At 37.3% G+C, this 24,804-nt stretch overlaps 1 protein-coding gene across 1 annotated transcript in view; it reads left to right on the top strand.

Annotated features, from left to right (window-relative positions):
• Positions 1-24,804, top strand: part of LOC150089170 (uncharacterized) — a 437,035-nt gene that overhangs the window by 279,257 nt on the left and 132,974 nt on the right. Inside the window, exons 10-11 of the mRNA XM_090389629.1 lie at positions 3,601-3,702; positions 19,771-19,869. Of these exons, the coding sequence (XP_090245755.1) occupies positions 3,601-3,702; positions 19,771-19,869 (201 nt within the window). The remainder of the gene's footprint in view (positions 1-3,600; positions 3,703-19,770; positions 19,870-24,804) is intronic.

Raw genomic sequence — 24,804 nt, 5'->3', positions numbered from 1 at the left:
TGGCTTATTTCTTTCTCTTATAATGCTCATATAAATTAGGATCACATAATTATCTGTAACTTTCCTGTGCTTGTTTCTTTTGTTCATTCAAACTCATACTAACCTGTCATCCATTTTGGCACCTTATGTTTATATAATCTGGCCACAGGTATGAGTGAATTTGTAGCTTCAAGGTTAAATTCCTTGCACATTACCTATAACATATTTGTATCCAACACCATACAGTAGTCACTCCAGTTAACTGAGCAGCCCAAGAAATCTTATTCCATTATAGTCCCCTCACTTTAAATCGAATCTCCCACCTTTGACTACATATGTCTCTTTAGATACAAAATCATTTTATGGTATTGCATTCACCTCCTGTTATTGGTTGCTCCACTGTCAAGTTTTTGTTACTGTTATGCCCCTTAGCAAGAACTAAGCCTCAAATATTAGAGCCCCTTCTACCCTCTTGGGTATGCTAAGATAAGTACAAATCATTCGGTTTATTCAAAAACCTGTTACCATATAGTGTATTTCCAGTCCATATATTCCATTCTATTAGACACATGTTGAAATTGCCCATAATGAGTTAGTCATGGTGGCTAGCCCCTTCAAATTTTAAAGAGACTGTTTCTCCTCAGAATCATTTGGCCCATAACACACTCCACTATCATCCTCCCTTTACTGCAAAGTAATTTTACACCACAGAGATCAACATGTGCCTTTCCTTTATCTGACTGAGGGAAGATTCTTGTTGCCTTCAGGCAGTTTTTGATTAGAAGCATCACTCCTCCATCCTTCCCTATTCCTCCTTAACAAACCAGTATTCACCAACTTCATCTTGTATCTCTGAGTGGCACCACATCTCAGTAGACCAACATCAGCATTACTTAAATCAGGGTGAGTACAGCAAGGGTTTTTCTCTTGGAAACTCAGGTTTCTGTCCCAAAAAACTGACATATTGACCATGGAAAACATGCAATATACAGACATAACATATATGGCACAATATGGTCTAAGTCGCTGACATGTCTGAAGTCCAACAGTAAGCTTCATGCAAGATGGTTGTTTCATCACTGTCTGTTATGTATATGTAGGTTAGGCTATATCATATGGCTGTGAATTTTGGAAGTTGCTCATAACACATTTGTTTTTGAAATACTGTATATATATATTTTTTATTATTATTTAATTAGGTACTAAAATTGTAGTTAATAAATAGTTTGAATTATTCTAGTAAACTGTCGTTTAATAAACTATAATAGTCAATTTTAAAGTGCTCTAAAGTGTAATAAATATATATTTCTGAATTCATAGGATACTTTGTAATTTTAAATTTTAATTAGAAGAAATTATGGATTCATTCAGAAAAGTTAGTTATATCATGACAATTGATGCAGTTGAAACTGAAGATAAGACACGTATAGGGGGGAAGAACCAAACTAAATTGAGAAGGCAAGCACCGCAATTGCTATTGCTAAGCAAAAAGGTGAGCACGTTGGGAAGAATTCTCAGTTATATACCACCAAAAATTAAATGCAGAGCAATGAAAAAGAACAGCTGAAAAGGACCTTGTCTGTGGCCGCCTGTGCTGTGAAGTGTACAGCGGTTGGATGTCTTTGTCACTCTAAAATCGCTGGGTTTTCAAAGAGAAGCTTCAAAAGAAAATGGGCAAAGGCAGATACCAATACCGATAAGAGAACTATCTGAAACGAATGGGGGGAAAATTTGTGGCTGTAATCGCTCAATTATAATGGCTAATCAGCTCTGACAAAGTGCTGCATCCTGTGGCCATGGTGATTTTCGTGTGAATTATGGGCTTTTATTTTTTGCACTCGTCACATGTTTGCTAAGCTTTTGCTAGCTGATGGAAAGACATTTCTTTGGGCAAGATGCCGGGAATGTGATGAATGATAATCAAAACTGAGCATACTGTCAGGCTTGATTGACTTGCTGAGGAAGCAAGTTGATGTTGTGCAAATTCAGTCTAGAGAATGGTCAGAGACTGAAGTAGCTGACACTGTCCAGTGACATGCTCCCAAATCCAGCCCCAGAAATGGATCAGAATGATCAGCAGTGCAGAATGCTTTGGTTCCCAGGATATAGTCTTAATTGAGGATACAGTTGTTAGGGAGACAGTATATATTCTTTAAGAAAGACAGATGGCACAGAATCAAAGTATGTATATAGGGTGCTAAAATTCATGATGTAAGAAACAATTTGTCGGCTTATAATGAAACTAGTGGGTGCATGGTAAACCTGTGGGGACTAATTATTTAAAGAATAAACAAACTGATGAATTGATTATGAAATATAAGGTCATGTTCAAAAAGTGTTGTGAGATGGGACAAATTTTTTTTCTTACACCTGTAAGAACATTTCTGCCCAGACATGACAGGAGGGATTACATGATAAGAGCCTTGTGGATTAACTCTAGGCATCAGGAATTAACTCTAGGCTTTTGGGGGGGAAATTTTTCTCAACATGACCTACCTTAGTAGATGGATTTTATTTTGTAAGAATGGCATTCCCTTAAATAGAGGAGGCACAAAAGTTTTTGCTACTGGCATTGCGAATGCATTAAGGTTTCAGAGGAAGTGCTAATTTGGGAGGTTAGGAAAGCCAGCACAAGATCAGCTCGAGATAAGGTTATTAATGGTGGGACACAGAGTGCTTGTGTCCAACAATTAATAAGCTTAAACACTGAAAAGGAAAGTGTAATAGAAGGAAAATCCATCAGCAATCAAGAACCACATGGAAAAACACTTTTAATTAACTATAAGGGACGCATCAAGATGTTGTCAAAAGCAATAAAGTAAAAAAGCTTAATTTGTCTATCTAATGCCAGGAGTATTATAAACAAATTAAATCAATCTGAGCTTTTGACCAACTCAGCCATGCTGAGAAAAAAGCCCTTAAAAATTCCTTACCCCATTGACAGGATTCAATATCTTTTCCACCTGGTGTGGGAAGATGGCAATTATATAATAATTATTATTATTAGCCATATGGTGCAAGGAAACCTGAGGCTTTTGCTGCACCAGCCAAAAAAAAAAAATTTCTGAGTTACCCAGAGAGAGAGAGAGACTTACACACAAAACAAGAGTCAGAAGTAGAAGGGAATCACCAAGAAAGAGAATGATGATATCCAGCTCAGTACCCTGGGTGTGCCAACCCATACTCACCAGATGTGAGTATGGTAAGTAATAATACACCTTCTGGCACCTCTCATATTGTGGGATTAACTTCACAACTGGGTTGTCATGACTGCATTACCAGGGTACCTGCCCACCCACTGATGAAAGCCCAACAAGAATAAGTAACAACAGCCTTCTCTATTAGTGAAGCGTTACTTATTTGAGGTAGTGCAATACTTGGTAACTCTTTGTGAAGGATGATCATAATATGAGATACAATTAAAATGATGCCTTTACACTATGATTGTAGTTTTTGTTTAAGAGCTATCTATGGTGTATCTACAGCTATATTTAATAGTACTATCATATATAATAAATACAGTTTTAAGCATTATATAAGGTTTCACATACAGTATTTAGAGGACTACTGTTATATAGGGTGTTGTTTAAATACAAGTTATATCTTTTATTTCATTTATAGAAAGAAGAAACTGCATTGCATATTGCTGCACGGGTGGAAGGTGGACACAAATGTGCAGAGCTGCTTATTAAAAGTGGAGCAGATGTGAATGCAAAAGATGAGGTGAGAATGCATTTTATAAAACTATGGAAACCTTCCTTTTTATCTCATCTGTAAAATGTTAAATTCCAATATAAAAATATAGTCCTATGTTGAATAGGTTGTGATCCCTACACTGAATTATATTATTATTAATTGTTTTGTATGATATATCCCCCTCTACAATGCTGATTTATAAAAGCATGATTTCTAAGCAATATTTCATGGCATTCGATAGTAAACTGATAATGTGAAATAATCTGTAAAAACATTTTGACAATAGCATAGCTATCAACTTTTGACTTTCAAAAACCAAAGATGAAGTATTTGTAAACTGGAGGAACACAATAGGTTTTTGGGCCAAAATAAGTTTTTTTGCAAAAAAGCTAGTGTTTCCCAAAAAACAGGAGATTTTTCAGAACAAGCAGGAGGTTTTTTTCAAAGTCCACTCTGTACTATAATTAGTAATTTAATTTTTCGTGAATAATAGTCTTTAAATGTCAAGTGCACATTATGTGCAAAAGTTGCCAAGACTGTGAGGAAAGGTTATTTTGGTTTTTATTTGATCGTTTATAAATTTTTCTGGGTATGTATTACTAAACTTTGTTCTTAAGAAATGTATTGGATAACTTCTTCGTTGTGAATTGAATTCCAGCCCTAAATTATGCCTAAGGAAATTAAAAAAGCACCGCTCAAAAGACATTTTTCAATTGCGGACTGTATTGGAATTATAGCTTTTTCACTCAAAGAATAAAAACAGTCAACGTTAAATGCATGTTAGAAAAATGTATGGCCAGAGTCAGTTCATTCAGGAAATATGATCGAACTGGCAGGAAACGGAATGGGTGTGATAGTAGAACTTGCTAAGTCGGCAGAAGGGGAAGGTTTTGATGATATGACTACTGAAGACATTCAAAGATTACTGGTAGAAAAAGAGGCTGGCAAAGTGGATTTCATGGAAATGGCATAGGAAGTAAACCAATCAATTCAGAGGATGATAGCACAGATGAAAATTCTGATATTCCAAATAATTTTACGCAAAAAAGCAAACGAGAAGGCATAAACTTAGCCGAGCAATTAGAATCTTATTTTTGAATGCAGATCCTTCGACTGAAACGAGCACAAAGTTCAAAATGGAGCGTCAAACATGCTTAGCTCCGTACCAAGAAATTTACAAAGATCTATCAAGCAAAAGCAAAGAAACTCAGATTACTGATTTTTTTAAAGAGAGCAGAAGATACACAAAATCTATATGCTGCAGAAAAAAGTTCAGAAGGTGAAGATATTCTGCAAGAGAGAAAACGTTTTCTTTTGATTGGGCTTAGCAGCGATGAAAAGGAAGAAAATTAAATGAATGTTCATTATCTGACATACAGGTATCACAGTTTATATGTATGATGTTTGTTCAGTTATTACTATTTTTAATAAAAATTAAGTTTCTGGTGGTTATAAAAAAAATGGTGCATTTTTGTTAGCTTTTGGAACGTAACCCCGCCTTTTCTACAGTTTCTTAGTCCCATATAACATGGTTTTGCACTACACAAGATTTTTTTAGGACCCTAACTACTGTGCTATATCAAAATTACCTGTACTAATAAAACACAGCATAATATACAGGAATTTTTCTAGCAGGGATAAAGAGGTGATTATTCCCTTGTATAAGGCAATGGTTAGGCCACGTCTTGAGTACTGTATACAGGTCTGGAGGCCTCATTTCAAGAAGGATGTAGAGCTGCTGGAACGGGTACAGAGAAGGGCAACAAGATTAGTGAATGGAACAAAGGGTTGCTCTTACGAAGAAAGGCTTAAGTTTTGCAAATTACAGAGTCTGGAGACTAGGCACCGGCGAGGTGATCTGATAGAGGTGTATAAGGCTTTGAATGGTTTGAGCATGCTCAATGCCAATGGGATTCTTCATCTTGCTCAGAATAATCACCTCAGAGGGCATAAATTCAAATTGAGGAAGGACGGATGTCGGATAGATGTGCGGAAATTTGCCTTTGGCCAGCGGGTGGTTGGTTGGTGGAACCGACTTCCATCACTTGTTGTTGAAGCTGATAGCCTAAACAAATTTAAAGCTCAACTGGACAAGTATTTCGAACGAACGGAGGGGTGAAATGGGAGTGATGTGTTTTTTTTTTTGTTTTTTTTTTGGCTGATGCTGAATAAGCTTGCTTTCTTGCATCATATGCCTCTACTAATGCTAATGCTAAGAGAGAAAAACAATGTTGAACCAGACACTATACTGTATGCCTTTATTCTTATGAGAGAACTTCCTACAAGTAGTACATGGATTTGAAAAGTATGAAAATAAAGAACTGTTCGAAGAAAGATTAGATTTTTAAATGGATTATAGCAATATAATTAAATCACTAGAAACAAAAAAATATATCCCAAACAGTTTCAGATTTTCAGTTTCAACAAAATAAATTATGGCATTGAGTTGGGCAGCTATCAGCTGCCCAACTCAATGCCAGAGTTCACACTTGAGTATCAGACAGCACAGCGGCAATCTCCAAGGCATAATGTGCTGGTCACACAGGAGGTAGTTATTGTCAGTGACTCTATTGTCAGACAACTGGGAAATGTGTTGTGCAAAAAGGATATATTTAAAGGAGGCAAAGAACATGTTCGGGCCCCTACTTAATTAATGAAAATTGCAAAAAGAGGAGACACTCAAAGACGCCGGGCCCCTAAAGGGCCCAGGTCCGGAGGCAATTGCCTTGCCTGCCTACATGGTAGCTACACCACTGCCTACAGCAAAAAAAAAAAACCCATTTTTGATGCAGAGAGAGAAAAAGGTTCATATTATTTCCATAGTCAGAAAATATCTAATTCTTCCTTGAATTTTGTCAAACTCTGTGCCTCATCTACTCTTGCAGGCAGCTTAATCCAATGTTCCACAACACTCTGTTGGAAGGTTAACTTCATAGGATCTCGTCTAGCTTTACTCCCTAAAATTTTATATTTCTGGTGTCTGATCCATGCCTCATTCACCATTCAGAATATTCCTTCCTCATTCATTTTAATAAATATCACTCAGGGCCTTTCACACTTCAATCAAATCACACCCCATGGTGTCTAGTTCTTAAGCTCTGTACAACTCATTTTCTAAGCTACTCCTCAGAGGGTAGTTCTCTCTAATACTTTGTGCACCATTGCACAAAGTATTAGAGAGAGAGAGAGAGGCAGAGGGAGGGAGGGAGAGAGAGGGAGGGAGGGAGGGAGGGAGGAGAGAGAGAGAGAGAGAGAGAGAGAGAGCGAGAGCGAGAGAGAGAGAGAGAAGAATGACCTCCTCTCTACTTGAAAAATTTTGATAAATCATAGACAGAACACCATGCAACCTTCTTGCTGCTTGTTTACATTGCAAGGTGCCTTACAATACTGTGTGTATATATCCTGTATTTCCTAATCAGTATCATTTAGGAAGTTAAATTCCCTGAAGAACCCCACTTTCTACTCCAGTCCTATATGAAAAACAACCATTATGACTACCCTCAGTGTCCCATACTTCAGCCCACCTCTAATCCACCAAGAGATTTTCCTTGTTATCCCAAACTAATCTTTAAATAATTTGTTGTAAGGAACTGTATTAAAAGCCTTACAAAAATACAGATATATAACATCAAAATTCTTTCTTGTATCCAACTGCTTTATAAACTAGTCATAGTAATTTACCAAATTTGCTAGACAAGGTCTGCCCTTCACTAAACCATCCTAAAACTCATTTAGAATATCGTTCTTGTTGACATGGCCCTGGGGCAAGTCTTTACACATAGATTTCATAATCTTACCAAACAGAGCAGTCAAACTCACTGGTCTATAACTAGCCACCATTTATTTGGCTCTTTCCTTACAGATTGGAAATAAACTAGCACTTCTGCAGTCCAAGGAATAATCCCTGAATCTAATTATAATCTCATTAATATTACTAAGTTGGATGTCTCATTTTTTACCTTTTGTAGTATAACTGGATGTATGCCACCCACCCCTTTAACTTTACACTCTGTCAGCTTGACTTGGTGCATTATAGCCTAAAGCTACCAATGAACCATAAAAAAAATAATAATAATTACCTAACTAACACTCTTGGCCTCACAAACATTTTGGACAGGTACTTCTCTAACACCATTGTCACTTATTATACAACAATTCAAGACAGCTTTACTATTTCCCCTTGACACTAGTACAGTTTCAATTACAAAGATAGTTGAAACATAACTGGTAACTCACCTGCCAGCCCTGGGTGTGAAGCGTTACAGTGATCAAGTGATTCCCTGAGTGATTTCTAGGGCATTTTTCTCAAAGCTACAATTTTATTCATTTATAAAAGTTTTCTTATGTTCCCATTAATTAATTGTTAACTTAGTATTATGAATTTTAACTAAGTTACAGAAAGGAAAACCACCTTTCATTTTTCCATTAAACTAACTTACTAACTTTTACTACACTGCTTGGTCACTCTAGCGGCACTGCTCCTGCCTCCCCATGGAGGGGCCGGTAACCTGGGAGAAGAAATCCACTCTCGCAGGGCTGAAAGGAACAAAGATGGAAAATAGTTCATTTCCACCTTTAGAGGCATCGAGCTCAAGACTAGCAAATGACACCGAAAATTACTATTCTCAACCCAAGAGGTTGAAAACAACCCCTCAAGAGGAAATACCAGCATTCCTCATACAGCACTCTCTATCAGAGCCGCCTCTGAGTAAACTATCCCCATTTCATGTGCAAAAATGCATTGAGTCTGCTGCAGGTTCACCAAAAACAGTAAAGCGACTCCAGTCTGGGGACTTTTTGTAGAGACCATGAAATCCCAGCATTCAGAAAAGTAATTAAACATGACTACTTTTGGCAGACAAGCCAATAAAAGTTACTCCCCATGCCACCCTAAACTCCTTGAAGGGAGTAATTGCAAAATGGGACTTATTAACTGTATCAGAGGAGGAGATAGTTCAAGAGCTACATGAACAAAATGTCATTAGCATTAGTAGATGAATTTGATGCAAGAAAGCAAGCTTATGCAGCATAAGCCAAAAAAAAAAAAAAAAAAAAACCACTTCCACTTCACCCCTCTGTTCATTCGAAATACCTGTCCAGCTGAGCCTTAACTTATTTAGGCTATCAACTTCCATAACAAGGGATGGAAGTCTGTTCCACCAACCAACCACACGCTGGCTAAAGGCAAATTTCCGCACATCTATCCTACATCTGTCTTTCCTCAATTTGAATTTATGCCCTCTCAGGTGATTATTCTGAGCAAGAGGAAGAATCCCATCAGCATTGAGCATGCTCAAACCATTCAAGGCTTTATACACCTCTATCAGATCACCTCGCTGGTGCACTGTAATTTGCAAAACTTAAGTCTTTCTTCGTAAGAGCACCCCCTTTGTTCCATTCACTAATCTTGTTGCCCTTCTCTGTACTTGTTCCAGCAGCTCTAGATCCTTCTTGAAATGAGGCCTCCAGACCTGTATACAGTACTCTAGGTGTGGCCTGACCAATGCCTTATACAAGGGAATAATCACCTCCTTATCCCTGCTAGAAAAATTCCTATATATCATTGACAATGCACCATGAGCTAGTCTTGCAGCCCGTCTGCACTGCTCAGAGAACTTCATATCTGCCTACACAACCACCCCCAGGTCCCTTTCATTCTCTACCACTGTCAGTGTAGTACCACAGAGTTCATACGTTGCTCTGGGGTTGCTGTTTCCCATATGTAGTACTTTACATTTGTCAATGTTAAACTTCATTTGCCACCTCTCAGCCCATCTGCTCAACATTTCCAGATCCTGTTGCAGCCGCATAGTGTCAGTAGTGTCTTTGACAACCCTGCCAACCTTCGTATCGTCTGCAAACTTGGATATTAAGCTTGATATACCATCATCAATATTATTTATAAATACAGTACAGAAAACAATAATGGACCCAACATTAAACCCTGAGGGACTCCACTGATAACATTAGTCCACGATGAGCAGTGTCCATTGATTACTACTCTCTGTCTTCTCCCCCTCAACCACCCACATTATCCATAGCAGCAATTTGCCTCCAATGCCACACTGCTCCAATTTGTGCAGCAGCCTTCCATGTGCAACAGTATCAAAAGCCTTTCTAAGACCTAAGTATATAATATCAAAGTTATTCCCTGCATCCAGTTCTTTTGGGACTGCATCATAGTATCCAATGAAATTGGTCAAGCAAGACTTCCCCTTAACAAAACCATGCTGTGTCCGAGCTATAACTGAAATCTTGTCTAGATGATCCTGCAGTGCTTCTTTAACCAGTGCCTCCATTAATTTCCTGGAACAGAAGTTAAACTCACAGGTCTATAATTACTTGTGTCAGCCTTTGATCCTCCTTTGTGAATTGGGGTCACATTTGCACATCTCCAGTCTGTGGGTATCTCCCCTGAGACCAAGGAAGCTCTCATAATTATGGCTAAGGGTTTGCTTACTTCCTTTGCTGCCTCCTTTAATATAACTGGATAGATCCCATCCACCCTGGGTGCCTTTCTTGTGTTTAACTTCAACAATTTCTCCTCCACTTTACTCTCAGTTATTACAAGATTCTCTAGCTTACTGCCAGAGTTGAATACACCTCTGGCATTCCCCTCGCTGAATTGCTCCTCATGTGTGAATGTCGATGCAAAATATTCATTTAGTTTGTTAGCTACCTGAGCAGGATCATCAACAGTTGATCCATCGATATGAAGTGGACCAATCTGATTCATCCCCTTCCTTCTAGAGTTTACATATGTAAAGAACTCTCTGCTGTTTTTCTTTGTATCCCTTGCCAAAGATTTCTCATAATCTGCCTTCGCCTGCCTAACCTCCTTTGTAACTTGGTTACAGATCAACTTGTATCTATCAGAGGCTTCTGTGTCGTGTGTTAATTTGTATGTGTCTCAGCCGACCGGGCTAGCCAGGTAGGTAAAGTGATTGCCTGCCTGGCAACCCAAAGGGTGTGGGTTCGATTCCCACCTCGGGCTTGGATGCAAAAATGCAAAAACTGTGGGAGGTGCATTATGGCCATAGAAGCTGATGCGCCAACAACTAACAAGGAGAAAGAAAGAAATGTATGTATCCCATGCATTTTTCTTCTCTGCCATATGTCTCATTAGTTCATCTGACATCTATTTAGGCCTAAACCTTGAACAATATTTCTTAGGTATATAAAGCCTAGTAGCTTCCAAGATAAGTTCTTTGAAAGCTTTCCATTTTGAATTTGCTGTTGGTAACATCATCAGTTGGTCCCACTGTATAGAATTTAAATAATATCTCAGTCCATCGTAGTCGCCTTTACGAAAGCAATAACCCTTTCCTTTACCCCTAATGGTAGTTACCTCTTTGAGTAAATCCCATTTCAGCACACTGTGATCACTTCCACCTAGTGGTTCATTTATCTGCAGATTCTTAATGCATGAAGAATTACTACTGATAATCAAATCAAGAGTATTACTCCCTCTAGTTGCCTCCTGAACATGCTGATGTAGAAAACAATCATCCAATAAATCCACAAAAGTCTTGCTAGTGTGTGAGTGACCAGCCCCCAAATTCCAGTCAATATCTGGGAAATTAAAATCCCCCATTATAAGACTCTCTGGTTTACTGACCCACTCTATTTCCCTGTACAGTTTCTTATTATACTCATCAGAGTCATTAGGCCTATAGCACACTCCTACTCTCAATTTTGATCTCCCAATGCTTATGTCACACCAAACTGACTCGACACTGCACTTTCCAATGATGTCGACTGGCTTAACTTTCTTGGATTTTATGTGTTTCTTAACTAATAGCATAACCCCTGCTCCCTTCCTATCCTGTCTATCCTTTCTGTACACATTGTACTCCCCAAATTCCAGTTCTGCATTCCTTATATCTGTGTGACACCACGTCTCTGATATCCCAACAATATCTGCCTTTGATGTTTTGGGCAACACCTCAAATTCATCAAATTTATTTACTAAACTCCTAGCATTGGTGTACACGCAAGTATACATGCACCTGTTTATATTCTTAGCTACCCTAACACAACCCATGTGTTTACTTATATCGCAATGACTCCCAGCAGTCTCTGAAATATCCTGCATCTTGTTTTTCAGGCTTCTGTTCATTCCAATAGAAGCAGTGCAAGAATCTCTTTCACCTCTGCCAGTGGCTACTGTTAATCTATTAGTCTTTGTCTCCCCCAAAGCTAGCAGTTTTCCGACCCACCTAACACTGCCTCGATAGCATCAGCAAATATTCTTGCACCCTTTCTATTTAAGTGTATCCTATCCCTGTAGAAGCAGTCTCTCCTGTTAACAAGTACAGTCCAGGCTGAAAAAAAATTCTATCCCTTGAGCCTTTCACAATCTTTCCAGGGCCGAATTGATCGACAAGGCTCTCATTATATACTCCCTCCTATCGTGTCTGGGCAGAATTGAAGACACTTTCAAATTCAACCCTAATTCACGGCTTTTTTTCAACAGTGACCTGTACTTGTTAAGTAATTCTGCTGGTCTCCTACTCTTGATATCATTAGTGCTAATGTGTACAACTATATCACCTTTTGTGCCCTTAAAAGATGATATCTGCTCTACAACATCATCAACCTTTGCCCCTGGCAGACATACCCTGGTCCTGTTCCACCTATCCTTTTTACAAAGCATGTTCCCCGTTTCCCTGACAATACAGTCACCAACAACTACTAGTTCCTGTGGGACCAGCGCATTCTATCTTGGGGATTGCCGCTGTGTTGCGTAATGACCAAGTGCAAGCTCTGGCGTTGAGGTGGGCAGCTGAGAGCTTGATGGGCCCCTCAATTTAGTTCCTTCGAGGGCATCCACCCTGTCCTTCAAGCTCTCATATAGGCCCATAAGAACGCTGAGTTGTTGCCTAATTTCAATACACTCCTTGCATCGCGCACACACAAAGACATCTCCCATGGCAATATCATGTCCCATACCTGAATGCTCCACAAACATCATGCAAACAGTGCATTTTAAAAGGCTGTGACTCAGAAGGCAACTGCCCCCCTCAGTTTTCCTCTGGGCCACAGCACTTCCATTAGCTTGAGCCTTTTGCTTTGCTGATCTGGTCTGGTCTTTTAATTTCAATAAAATTTCAATTTCAGTTCAAAATTATAACCCTAAACTTGTATCCCAACACATACAAGTTGGGATACAAGTTTAGGGTTATATAATTTATATCCCTTTATATAACTTCCGTATCATTTATGTATTAATTAATTATGTTACGTTTGTAATCTAAGTTGTTATATGTATTTAGTTAAAAGTACAATTTAATTGACAACGAAGTTCAACAAGTTTAATAAATTCTACCGATCAACTGACAATATTATAACCTATACTATACTAACGCTATCTAGTTCGGTATATAACATATCGTATGACAAAGGTGGCAAGTTACGAACGGAAGTTACGGTAAATCTACGGACACTTAAGTATTAATTAACTTTAAAATCTAACTATCTCAATTCAGAATAACTAACGATCCTTACTAAGTATTAATTAACTTTAAAATCTCGCTATCTCAATTCAGAATAACTAACGATCCTTACTAAGTCATCCAAGCAAGGAGAATTATTATTCAGAAAGATGGTGTTCTTGTTCCCACTAGGAGCTTAATTCTCACTTTCAGCTCTCCCATCCTACCATCATCTGTTATAGCAGGCTATCTCCATTACCGTGTCCATCCTTACATCCTGAACCCAATCAGGTGCTACAAGTGCCAAAAAAAAACTGCATGTCAAGGTGAGGCAATATGTCCAAATTGTGGATCGAAGGAGCACAGTCAAACTGAATGCACTGCTACTACTTCTCTTTGCCCAAACTGTAAGCCCAGCTTTCTCCAAAATATTCAAACTATGGAAGCAAGGAAAAAATCCAGAAATATAAAGTTGAGAATAAAGTGACATATTCAGAGACGAGAAGGCAAATACTGAAAACAGATCCAAAACGTACATATGGAATGGCTGCTAAACAATCCCATTCAATAGGTATACAAATAGTTATTACCATTCCCCCAAATATGTCTATCGCTAATTGGGCAAGCTCTATGCTCTCTGCCCCCAAACAGTGTCCTTCGTAACAAAAAACTGAACAAGCTTGTAATACCCCAATTAACATTCCAGCCAATGGAATGTTAATTGAATGTTAATGATTCAGATGATGCCATATTAGAACTTCATGTGACTGATGAGATAGACGTAACACATCCCTACTTTCCAAAGACAAACAAAACAAAATTGAATCGATGCAAACAAGTCACGACTAAAAAGCAGTCAGAAACAAAAACAACCAACAAAACTGCTTAATGGAAAGGGTCCTTCAATGGAATTCTAGAGGCTTTTGCAATATAAAAGATGATTTACATGATCTCATCTACCACAATGATCCAGCAGGCATATCCCTACAGGAAACTTATTTAAATTCACAAGTGTGTTCTACCATAAAAAATTACACTATCTTTAGAAGAGATAGAAGTATTGACTTGCCAGCCCATGGAGGAGTGGCGGTTCTTATAAGAAACAATGTACCATCCAAACATATTACTCTTCAGACTCCTTTTGAAAGTAGTGGCAGTGTGCATTGAAATTGACATCACTCTTACAATAGCACCTATATATATATATATATATATATATATTCTTCCTAATTTCTCATTTTATTCAGATGACCTAGAAAATCTAATAGAACAGCTACCATCTCCTTTCTGTTTGCTTGGAGACTTTAATGCTCATCATCCAATGTGGGGATCTCCAACAATTGACAAGAGAGGCAAGTTAATAGAATCCTTTCTTGATTCTTATCAACTTACCCTTCTGAACACTGGTGAACCTACCTATATTCATTTTTCGACAGGATCCATGAGTGCGACAGACCTGGCAATCTGTTCTCCCTCCATATATAGTATTATGGAGTGGTCTGTTCTTGAAAATCTGCTAAACAGTGATCGCCTGCCAATTCTCTGCAAGCTGAAAACATGGGCAAACTTGCCTTCACTACGTCGCTCCACTTGAAAATTTTAGGCACACTGGAATGAATATGCATCTCATGTCCAGTTAGATGATAAAATAATCCAATCCCAACCCAGAGACAATGTCACAGAACATGTAACTAATCAAATATTACAAGCTGCTACCTCCGCAATACTAAAATCTTTACCGGGAAAATGGAAACACAGTAATTACTGGTGGAATCAAGATTGTACACACGCCAAACAGGACAAAAATAGATCTTAAAATTTATTTTGTAGATTTCCCACAACTAGTAACCTAATGAACTTCAAAAGACTGAAAGCCAAGTTCCACCAAATAAGAAGAAAAGTAAAGAAAGATGACTGGATTGGCTTTTCCTCAAGTATATATAAGGACAGGGACAATAGAATTATCTGGAGGAAAATACAAAAGCTAAATGGCAAATATGTTCAGTCCCCAGCTACAATACTAAACTGAGAAGGGAAAGAGTTGTCATCACCAGGCAGGAGAAATAGCAAATGCCTTAGCGGAATCATCTGCCAGTATATGAGCAGTAGCCACCTACAAACCAACCTTTCAACGAATTAAAGAAACTGCAGAGCAGCATAAGATTAATTTTTCCACGATGGTTTCACACCCATACAACTGGCCATCCACATTAACAGAACTTTTAGGAGCACTCAATAAAACATCCTATAGTGCTGCTGGTCCAGATGGGATCTACTATATAATGTTAAAACAACTGAACAACAGCACAATAAGAACATTGTTAAACTATTACAACCAAATATTCTTAGAAAATGCTTATCCAATCTCCTGATGTCACTCAATAGTTCTAACCTTCCCAAAGCCCAGAAAGGATCATAACTTTCCACACAACTATGGACCAATTTCACTGACTAGTTGTTTAGGCAAAGTCCTAGAAAAATGGTTCACAGGCGGTTAATGTGTTTACTGGAAACTAACAACTTGCTAAATAGTAATCATTACGGGTTTCGAAAAAAACGTTCGATGTTAGACATAATGATAAAAGCAGAGGCACATATATGTAATACCTTCATAAGGGGAACAACATCTGGTCATGATTAATCTCGATCTTGAGAAAGCCTTTGATATCACCTGCTGATATGGTGTACTTCAAGATCTTCATTCTTTCGGCTTGAGAGGTCATCTACCGCAATTTATACAAAACTTCCTATGCTAGAGAACGTTTCAGGTCAGATACATGAATAATTTATCCAAAACATTTGAACAAGAGGAAGGTATACCATAGGGTTCCATTCTCAGTCCAACATTATTTGCAATAAGAATCACCAACATGACAAGGGATATACAATACAGTAGAATCGTACATGTTTGCCATAATTACTGGAATAAGTTGCCTACATGGTTGGTAGAGGCTGACAGTTTTGGGAAATTCAAAGGCATCTGGATAATACCTTGGGTAAGGGAAATGCATGGGATGATAGGTTTAATTTCCTTTTCTTTTATTAATTATTAGGTTTTTTTTTTTTTTTTGGCTGGTGCAGCATAAGCCATAGGCTTTCTTGCACCATGCAGCCATTACTAATACTAATATTAAGACATAATTATCTCTATTCATCCCAAACTATGAACACCATTGAAAAGCAACTTCAAATTGCCATAGCCAAAATAGAATCAAGTGTGTTGTGGAATGGTTATTCCCTAGCAGAAAAGAAGTCCACTGCTATTCATTTTTGTAAAAAATGCAAAATACATCCGGATCCAGAAATATTTTTAAAAAACAGCCTGATTCCTGTCGCTAACAATTTTCATCTGTTGGGGTTACATTTAGACAATAAACTTAATTTTGCTTCCCATATAGCATACCTTCGGAATACTTGTCTTAAAAAACTGAATAGCCTAAGAACTGTCTCTGCTTTGTCCTGGGTTGCTGACAGAAGCTCTCTCCTACATCTCTATAGAGCTTTAATAAGATTGCGCTTGAATTATGGAGCAAATGTCTACAACTCTGCCAGGAAAAGTTCTCTATTACGTCTGAACACCATCCGGCATAGTGCCCTTAGGATAGCTGTTGGAGCCTTAAGAACATCGGTTCACAGCCTGTATATTGAGGCAAATGAACCCCCTCTGCATCTCAGGAGAAAAATTTTATTGTTTAACTGTTTGATCCTCCACACATCCTGCTATATCACAATAAACCTAATGAAAACCGCCCTACAGGGATTCAACTGCAAGAACTCATGACCAGTTGGAAAATTAACTTTCAGAATATATTCCAATATTCCAAGACCTTACTACTCCTGAACCTTCCTGGACCGAATTCATACCTCTCTGCGACAATTTCTTTTTAAGATGGGGAAAATCCTCCCTGGCAAATACCAACTTTCAACAGCTACACAAATTGCATTCCTTGGAAAACTCAGAGAGAAAGTTCATATCTATACCGACGGCTCCAGAACAGATATGGCAGTTGGTGCAGCAGCAGTTTCTTCCATTTTCTTAATAGCTGTGTCTCTTCCCGCTGAAGGCAGTATCTATACTGCAGAATTATTTTCAATAAAACTGGCTCTAGATAACATAAACAAATACCATATCAAACAATCTCTAATATATACAGACTCCTTAAGTGCAATCATTCCATTCAATCTATGTTTTCTCCCTCTCATCCCATTCTTAAAGAGATCCAGTCTAAATTATTTTACCATCAAACAGCCAACCACAAGGTTAACTTCTGCTGGATTCCTGGTCATGTCAGCATCCCAGGTAATGTGAATGATGCTGCTAAACATCCCGACTCTGGATCTTACAGTCAACTGAAAGTTCCCTACCCCGACTACAAATCCATTATTAAAAAAACATGTTGGAAACAATGGTCTCACCTCTGGCAAACTCAAATCAATAATAAACTGTTGCAGATAAAAAAAGAGCCACAACTGTGGACATCTAGTTTTAGAAGAAGCAGGCAACAAGAAGTGATTCTAGCAAGGCTTCGCATCGGTCATTCACATCCAACTCATCTGTATTTGCTTTTGGGAGAGACTCCTCCTCCTCAGTGTTTCTTTTGCCAGTCGCACCTAACAATAAAACATATTCTTATTTAATGTCCCCAACTTTCCATCTGAAAATCCAGCTTTAGCTCCCTCTCCAACTTGCAGGAACCCTTAACCTTATCACATATTCTTGGGAAAGAAACAAATTTCGAGGATTTGTTTAAGTATTTAAAATGCATAAATTTGTATAATAGTATCTAATCACAATAATGTGAAGTCAGTGATACCTAAACCATGAACAGGCACAATATGGCCCAAGAGGCCCTTGTGTCAAAAAACTCAAATACAACAACAACTCACCTGCCATTTCATTTGGATTGTCGATTATCCCACCATTTTGATCTTGAAAAAGCATCACTGAATTTACACTCTGCTTTTTTGCATTCATATGTGAGAACTCTTCCCCAATTCTTTAGCTCTCTTTGCCAGTGATTTTTTTGCTAATAGTTTATCATATGAAACTTAGTCACATGACTGCCTGTAACAACTCATCAAATGGTGATTCTTTCCAGTTCTGATCTCTCTCTCTCTCTCTCTCTCTCTCTCTCTCTCATCCATTATGCACATAGTAATAACTCCAGTTAGAGTTGATCAGGCTCTGGTACCATCTTGTTACTTTCAAGCAGCTCATGATAAACAGAGCATAACCTCCCTCTGCCCCACCCTTTTTCCTTGCCCTATATCTTCTGAATGTACTATATTCACAAAATGAAATTCATCATCCCTATATCTCAGTACTGTAGGAATATGGTATGGCACCATATTTCTGCAATATCAGTTAGCTGATCTGACCAGAAGCACAAGTTCAAGCACTTTATTTACAACACTCCTATACAGGCAGGTTTTATATTTTTACTTTTAATTTATATTGCCCTGATACATCCCTTACAGTTATTTACTTAAGTCTTTCTCTGTAACATGTAATAACTGCTGGAGGCTAAGTCTAATTCATCAGATCTTTTCAAATATACAGAATTACAAAGTATCTTCCACGTACTCCCAAGGATGGAAATAGTGTATACATTTGGTTGATATCTGTAACCATACTAGAAACTTCCCAATCCTCCCCAGTTAATAATCTCCCCAAATCCTTATGCCTTCCTCTACTGCATCAACAAGACTCTTTCGAAAACCTGCCCTGTTCAAGTGAACTTCTTCCTTATGAAATAAATCTGTTCTATTAATTAGGATAATTAGGATTAAATAAATAAATTAAATGAATTTCTTCTATTAATTACAAGCCAATTTGGAATATTTTAGGAACATAAAATTATCCCACAAAAAAAAAAAAAAAAATTCTGAATTTCTAGAGATTGCAATTAAAATAATGCACGATAGATCATATCAAAATTAGTAAAGGATTTATTTTTGCAAAAAAATAAATAAATAAAAGAAAAGAAAAGAAAAATAAATCTCTAAATTAAAATAATTAATTTAAAACAAATTTTAAAATTCAAATTTCTAGGTATAGAACTGATGCATTGCATTAACTTATATGTCTAGCAAATGTCATGGTTAGAGGCTTTAGCCCTAAATTTTATTTTAGTTCAAATTATTGTAATGCTAAAGTTTAAGCTCTGAACATTTTTTTTTTTTTTTTTACTTGTGATGATAAGCAACTATTTTTGTCCAGTGCCCCAGGACATTAAATCCACATGGCTCAGCTGCCCCTGGTCTGAATTTTGTGGTGAGAGAGCTAAGAAATGAACAAGTTCTTCCTGTGGGGACAGGAAAGCTATCTGAATAAGGCATTTATCCCTATGGTTCATATTGGCTTGCAACACCCCTGCCTGCACGCATCAGTTGATATGACCCCTTTGATTTACATATTTTTGTATACTGTTGCATATAGCCTAAACCTACATGGCCATAATGAAGTGGCTATATTAATGCACTGTAATTTATATTAATGAAGTATATTAATGCGCTGTAATTTATTCACACAACTGTGTACTATGTTATTAATGGAAAAAAGTTTCTTAAAAAATAAACTCTGAATATAATACCAAAAACATGAAATTTATGTCAATAGTTTCAGTTATTACATTTTTTTTACTTAATTTATTTCCTTTAGAATGGAGAAACACCACTGCACAGCGCCGCACGTTTTGGATTTATGGAGACTGTCAATTTACTTCTGGAAGATGGCGCAGAAGTTAACTGCACATCAAAGGTAACCTCCACCACACTTTAATTTCTATTCATTTAATCTCTTATGTCATTTACTATCTGAACTTTCTGTAGCTAATGGTAATTTTATGGCTCTTGCAGTTAATTAAATATTCTATTAGAATCTTTCATTATAAATAGGCAGCCCTACCCCCTCCACCAATTTACTGGAGAATCTGGTATGCAGATATCTGCATACCTCAGTGGAGATACTACCAAGTCCACCACTGCAGAGAGCCAAAGGAGTTGGGGAGACTGATGGCTGCTTTTTAGTATAGTTTTTAAAGATTTCATAGAAGCATTGAGCAATTTGTCTAAGGGGGCCCAGAATTTACAGTTTCACCTCTGGCACACTTCCTTCCATGGGAAAAGTGAAACAGCCTGTACCATGATGGGTTACATCGTATGGCAGACCAATATGAAGAATGGTACCTAGGTGGGGTCATTAAAAGTGCATCAGAAGAAAGGCATGCCAACAACAACATGAGACACATAATATCATATACTTATACAGGCAATCCCTGTATAACACGGTACTTCTACAACACGGTTTCGCTCTAACATGATTGATAAATTGTGGCAATCCTCACACAAGTTGTTGAATTGATGTGCTGAAAATTTTCTTTAGCTAGGGGTTAGTTGATTGCTGGAACAAACTTCCATCTGTCATTGTGGAAGTTTAGAGCTTAAATAATTCAATGAAGAAGTGGACAAATATTTGGAGTGAATGGATGGGTAAAATGGGAAGTTTTTTTTTTTTTTTTGGATGATGCTGTATAACCTGCTTTCTTGCATCATATGCCTCTACTTATGCTAATGCTAACAACACAGTACTTATATAACATAGTTTTGCTCTAACACGGCTAAAGAATTGCGGCAAACCTCACGTAACACAGTATTTTTGAGCTTTTGTGTGAAGAAAATCCTGCTATTATGTTGGATGTCATTTTTCAACATTTCCATTCTTTTTTGCAAATCCCCACTGTTGACTCACTTAGTCATTGTACAAAAAAAATTATTGGGAAATCCCCATATTTTATTTTGTTGGGAAATCCATGTCAGGTTCTATGCTATTGAACTTTTGCTTGTTTGAGACCATACAAGAATCGCGACTTGAAAGCGTGCAGTTCATGGCTTTTAGGCAAGGCCGACTTAAGGCACGATCGAGCAGTTCCTCCGAAGAGGGTGCCAAAATTTAAGGGGAACAAAATGCCCTGAAAATTCACTGATTTGCTGTAAATTTCAAGTCAGAGAGGGCACATCAAAATATTTTGCACCGTGTGCTGATAGATCTGTTGCCACTTCTGCTTTTAGGGTTTTTGCAAGGTTATTTTGGTTTTTATTTGATCGTTTATAAATTTTTCTGGGTATGTATTACTAAACTTTGTTCTCAAAAAACATATTGGAATAATTCATTTGTTGCAAATTAAATTCCAGCCCTAAATTCCTTAGGCATAATTTGCATAACTGCCAATTTATGTAAAGAATGGTTTCTAAATTATTTTGTGCCAGCTGTGGAAAACTATTGAAAGTGGAAAAATATAGATTTCAAAGTTTTATTAGTATTGGATAACACGCCTGGAAATCCACGTCCAAAATGTTAAGTAATATTCCTACCACCTAATACAACTTCTTTAATTCAGCCATTGGATCAAGGCATTATATCTACCTTTAAAACTCATTACATCAGAAAATCGTTACAATGGATTTTGGAAAAAATTTATTCCGAATCTATTGAAGTGATGGAGGCACGGAAACATTTTTTAGTTGTGGACTGTATTGGAATCATAGCTTTATCACTCAAAGAAGTAAAACGTCAATCAACATTAAATGTGTGTTGTAAAAAAAATGAATGGCCAGAGTCAGTTCATTCGGGAAATATGGTCGAACTGGCAAAAAACAGAATTGGCACGATAGTAGAACTTGCTAAGTTGGTGGGAGAGGAAGGTTTAATGATATGACTACTGAAAACATTCAAGCAACTAGTAGAAAAAGAGGCTGGCAAAGCAGATTTGGTGGAAGTGGCATCGAAGGTAAACAAAATCAGTTCAGAGGGTGATAGTGCAGATAAAAATTCTGAAGTTCCAAATTTTACACTAAAAAGCATATGGGAAGGCATAAACTTAGCTGAGCAATTAGAATCTTATTTTTTGAATGCAGATCCTTCGACTGAAAGGGGCACAAAGTTCAAAAGGGAGCTCAAAAATGCTTAGCTCCATACCATACAATTTACAAAGATATATTAAACAAAAGCAAACAATCCCAGATTCCTGATTTTTTAAAGAGAGCAGAAAATACACGAAATCTAGATGCTACAGAAGAAAGTTCAAAAGGTGAAGGTATTCTGCAACAGAGAAAACGTTCTCATCTGATTGTATCTCATCTGATTGACATATATGTATCACAGTTTGTAAGACATTTGTTCAGTTATTACCATTTTTAACAAAAATTAAGTGTTTTCGATATATAAAAAAATTATTTGTTTGTTAGCTTTTGGAATGTAACCCCCTTTTTGTACTGGTTCTTAGTCCCGTATAACATGGTTTCACACTATACAAAATTTTATAGGAACCTAACTACCGTGTTATACGAGGGTTACCTGTACAATGGAAGCAATTAGAGTGGTAGTTGAGGTTCACTCAATTTTGCACTGCTGTGGGACAAAACCAGCAATGAGAAGAAAAATTCTGTGTACCACCACTAAAACCACAGATATCTGGATAACCATGCATGAAAAACATCAGAAAGCAACATTTCATTGGACAGCAGGAACAAATGTCCACAAATGAAGCAGGAAGCCCAGAACAGTGGGTCAAAGTATTTGTACGTCAGTCCCCAATCCTTTTGGGTGTGAGCACAACAGAAGAAGACTCCTGTGGCGAATGGTAGCAGTAGTCAGCAAAGCAGTGGAAACATGTGATCAGACAAAACAAATTATTTGCATTATTTAGTACTGCTCTCTGTGCATTATAATTTACAACAGCCCAAAAGTGCTATTGTTGTCTTTAATAACCATTTAACCATAATGATTATAACTCATTTTTGTACATTTTTCCTATGTGCATACATGTATCAACAACACACTTGGAGTTTTACATGGTTTCTCTTTACTATCCTCCATACGAATATCTGTTCATCTTTTGAATGAATTTCAAAACACCTTTTCATCTTCTAACATCTTAGTTTCAGTGGACTCTAATGCCAAGTCAAGATTATGTATAGTGGGTTTAACTGACTTTAGGGGTTTTTAGATTGAGGAATTTGTAATGACCTATCACTGGGCTTTACATAAATCCTTGAATATGCCTTTCACCTGCTGGAATGTCCATGGAAAATCCAATATAGATTTAACTCTTAACATCTCCTGGTTTGGCTCAGTGTGTTGACAACTGGGAAGTAAATCCTGAGATTTGTAATAGCGATCATTGAGCAATAACATTTAATTTGTCTGTCAATGATTATGGACAGACAAATTCAAACATTTTACAAGATATGTGAAGATTCTCAACTAAAAATATAAACTGGTCTAAATTTAAAGAATTTTTAAATAATGATCTCACTGAGGAAAGGAAAATACAATTAAACTGTCTATCTGACTTGGAGTATTCCAATTTATTTTACAAAATACCCTATTTAGAGCATTAACTTGCTCTGCCAAGAGAAAGTCAAGAAAAATCAATCTCCAATCCCTGGTGGACTCCTCAACTTTTGGTGTTAAGAAGAAATGTAAATGCTGCCTGGCAGATTATCAGCGCCACAGACATCTCTCAGACCACAATGTTTTAATTTTAAGAGAAACCTTTCATTCCTTAAGAAGATAATACTTCAGATAAATTGCTGAAGCAAAGAAGCAGTCATGGCAGAGAATTGTGTCTGAAGAAGAGAATACAAAGCCATGTGGGCTCATCTACAAAATATGTAGAAATAAAATTATATGTCCAGAAATTTATAACACAGTTTCAGATGGTTCTGTTTCGACTTCATACTGGAACTCCACAGTACAAACTATCACAGACAAACTCTTTCCTGATGATAAACATGAGGAAAACACTCCTGTCCAGGCACAGATTTGAAGATAATGGTGGTTTTCTGGGTCCAGATGAAGTAGATCTCTTCGATAATACTGAACTTGAGCAAGCAGTTTCAAAAATTGGCATGAATAAGTGTCCAAGTATGGACCTTGGGAAAAACATTGCTATAAAGAAATTTTATCAGTTATATCCTCAAATTCTCTTAAATGCCTTTAACAAACGTTTATTGGAGGGCATTTTTCCAGATTTTTGGAAAACTGCATTGATAAAAATTTTGCATAAACCTGGTAAGTGAACAACAGATCCAAGGGCTTATCTCCCTTGAAATAACAGATCTGGCGATAAGTCCTTGGAAAATTATTTGAAAGTCTTCTGGCACTTAGAATACAACTTTTGATTGTCAAAGGCATGATCTCGTCTTCACAATATGGTTTTAAGAAGGGCTTCTCTGCTGATGATGCCATAAATTCATTTGTAAATCATTGCAAGGCTTCTACTGAGAAGTATGAGTTGGCCATTTTCATCGACTTTTTAGGGCACTTTTGACTCACTTTGGTGGGAGAGTGCTCTCGGATCGTTGAAACAAGCTGAATGAATAGATATCTGTATTGGATAATCAGATCTTATTTCTGTGACAGGCAAATTAAGGTTATTTCACACCATCTTGTTTTTTCCAAGTTATTACCAGAGGGTGCCCACTTGGCTCTGTCCTTGGGCCCCTCTTTTGGAACCGTGTCTTAGATCAGTGGTTAATTTGAGACCTTCCAGATTGTACAAAAAATGATGACCTTGCTCTTTGCATTCCTGGTCGTTCAAGATTAATTCCGAAAAACAGAGGAAGGGAAATACTGAATAATCTACAAGAATGGGCTTTTGAAAATAAACTGAAAATTTCTGAGACTAAAACT

Source organism: Mastigoproctus giganteus, chromosome 2 (genome assembly GCF_048544385.1).
Source record: "Mastigoproctus giganteus isolate SK-2022 chromosome 2, ASM4854438v1, whole genome shotgun sequence".
NCBI classification, from domain to species: Eukaryota; Metazoa; Arthropoda; class Arachnida; order Uropygi; family Thelyphonidae; genus Mastigoproctus; species Mastigoproctus giganteus.
This window is presented reverse-complemented; position numbering and strand designations above follow the sequence as displayed.